Source organism: Penaeus chinensis, chromosome 39, assembly GCF_019202785.1.
Source record: "Penaeus chinensis breed Huanghai No. 1 chromosome 39, ASM1920278v2, whole genome shotgun sequence".
In the NCBI taxonomy this organism is placed as follows: domain Eukaryota; kingdom Metazoa; phylum Arthropoda; class Malacostraca; order Decapoda; family Penaeidae; genus Penaeus; species Penaeus chinensis.
The window spans coordinates 18,499,449-18,501,948 of NC_061857.1; the positions used below are offsets into that span (position 1 = coordinate 18,499,449).

Sequence of the window (2,500 nt, forward strand, 5' to 3'; positions counted from 1 at the left end):
GGCGATCGGGTGGGTTGGGTTGGGTTGGGTTGGGTTGGGTTGGGTTGGGTTGGGTTGGGTTGGGTTGGGTTGGGTTGGGTTGGGTTGGGTTAGATCAGATCCCGGGTCAGTCAGGGAAACACGGCGATCGGGAAAGGGTCGGCGGTCTTGTAAATATGCTTGTTCGTTCTTTCGAGCACGTAACGCCGATTCGAATATATTGCTTTCTCTATCATTTAAATTACGATTCTTGGCTCGGTTTTTTTTTCATTTTCCTACTTTTTTTTATCATTTAAATTACGATTCTTGGCTCGGGTTTCTCCTTTTCCTACTTTCTTTATCATTTAAATTACGATTTTTGGCTCGGGTTTCTCCATTTTCTACTTTCTTTATCATTTAAATTACGATTCTTGGCTCGGGTTTCTCCTTTTTCTACTTTCTTTATCATTTAAATTACGATTCTTGGCTCGGGTTTTTATTATTTTCCACATCATGGAACTTTATTATTGCCGTTCATTAGCGATCTCCTTGATATTCACCCCCCCCCCCAAAAAAAAAAAAAAAAAAAAATCCCACGGCTGGAGTTCGGGTCTCTGACGGGTGCGGTCCTTTTATAAACATTTACCAATAATTTTAATATCAAGAGTGAGTGAGTGTGTGTTAAGAACTCTTCCCCACCCATACAAAACAGACCTCCAGGATCTCCGGCTGAATCCCCAGCAAGACATAGTGCAGGGCGGGCGCCAGGTATCCCAGCACGACCACTGCCCAGTAGAAGCACACCACCACCGTCGACCAGCCAACACCTGCAACGGAATCAGCAGATTTGTCACACATTCCAGCGTTGGCTTTTTACTCCACTTTAAAATGACGGCTTTGTGTGTGTTCTGCGCGCACCTCGGGCGGCGCGTCCTCACCTCGGGCGATGGGGATGAGGCGCCACACCGCCAGCGCCGACGAGCTGCTGAACTGCGAGAGGCCGGCCTCCAGGTAGGCCAGCGGCGAGGCCACCAGCAGTAGCGCTGCGCACCAAGCGGCCAGGAAACTCCCTGCAAGGACCATAAGCAAAACTGTAGGTTAATAAATATTCGGTGAAAATAAACAGTTATATAAAGTCCAGAAAAATGAAAGAAAGAAAAAACACAGGCGTAACATTTCCCCCCCTTCTCTTTATTATGCAACCCTTTCCCTTCCTCCTCTGCTCTTCGCCATTTCCCTTCCCTTTTCGTTGCCCCCTCCCCTCTTCCCACTCCTTTCCCTTTGTCCCCCCTCTCCCCTTCTCGCTCCCTGATCCCCCTATGCCCCCTCCCTCCTTCCCCAGAGGCACCTCACCTGCGCCGTGTTGGTAGAGCAGGCGCGGCAGCCGGAGCACGGAGGCGGCGCCGACGACCACGGCCACGCCGCACACGCCCGAGACCACACTGCTCCACGCCTCGCCGCACTCCTCGCCGCCCACGCCGCCGCCCGTCTCCCCGCTCAGGTACTGGTGTGTGAGAAGGGAGAGGCATTAGAGGGCGGTTGGCGGCGTCACCTCGCGGGCGGGCGCAGCCACTTTGCATTCATTAGTTTATTACAATGAGAGTTGTTATTTTCATGAAGTGTCATCGTCAGTATTATCATCAACTTTATCATATTTATTTTCATTAACATCAGGGCTACGACAATGCGATGCTCATTATCATTTCTGTTATCATTATTACTATTATAATCATTATCAATATTCTTATTAACACCATCATTATGATTTCTAGTATCTATCAGTAATGTTTTCTTACCATTATCAATGCTATCGTTATAAATATTACCAGCATCGTCATTACTACAATAACCACTTTTTGCTTTTGACATTTACACTCGCCATTGTGCACTATCATAAAATCATAATGAAGATTTTTTCCCTATTTCCATTTTATCACAGATTGCCGTGAGGTCATCGACTCTCTGAAGGACATTAATATTTGTTCCAGATAACACCAAGAATTATGTACTTGTAACTGTGCATTAACAAAAGTCATAATGAAACAATGAAACAGTGGACGAAAGAAAATCACTGAAAAGCAACCAATCACAGCAAGTCACATTAGTTTTGAAAAGGTGCAATCCAGTAATGGCCAGATAAGAAAGATGGAACATTTTGCATGCAAATATTCGTTAAAATTTAGTCCAACCAAAAAAAGAAGTTACCGGAAAGGACAAAGGAGACAGGTACTTACAAGTATGATTGACACGGCTCTGGACAGCTGGACAAGGTAGGCGAGAGATGGATGGAGGTGAGAGAGGGCCATGAGGATACGGTAGTTACCCCTATTTACTACTGCACTACGTTTTCTACCATGCGGTCTTCCGGGTTAGGGAAAGTGGGTATTTTGAAATTCGCTTTCGGGTTAAAATTCCCTGATTACCTCCATAATGGTGATTTTTAAATCAGAAATCTTTCAAATTACCCACTTTCTTCACTGATATTCAACAAATCATGTAGGTAAAAAAGTTGTGTATTAGCAATAAACAATAAATCTGACAG

At 45.4% G+C, this 2,500-nt stretch overlaps 1 protein-coding gene across 3 annotated transcripts in view; it reads right to left on the reverse strand.

Annotated features, from left to right (window-relative positions):
• Positions 1 to 2,500, reverse strand: part of LOC125046384 (sodium- and chloride-dependent glycine transporter 2-like) — an 82,841-nt gene that overhangs the window by 10,894 nt on the left and 69,447 nt on the right. For all 3 annotated transcript variants that reach the window (XM_047644121.1, XM_047644119.1, XM_047644120.1), the window contains exons 5-7: positions 1,312 to 1,462; positions 897 to 1,028; positions 673 to 785 (exon numbers count right to left, since the gene is read on the reverse strand). In XM_047644121.1, the coding sequence (XP_047500077.1) occupies positions 673 to 785; positions 897 to 1,028; positions 1,312 to 1,462 (396 nt within the window). The remainder of the gene's footprint in view (positions 1 to 672; positions 786 to 896; positions 1,029 to 1,311; positions 1,463 to 2,500) is intronic.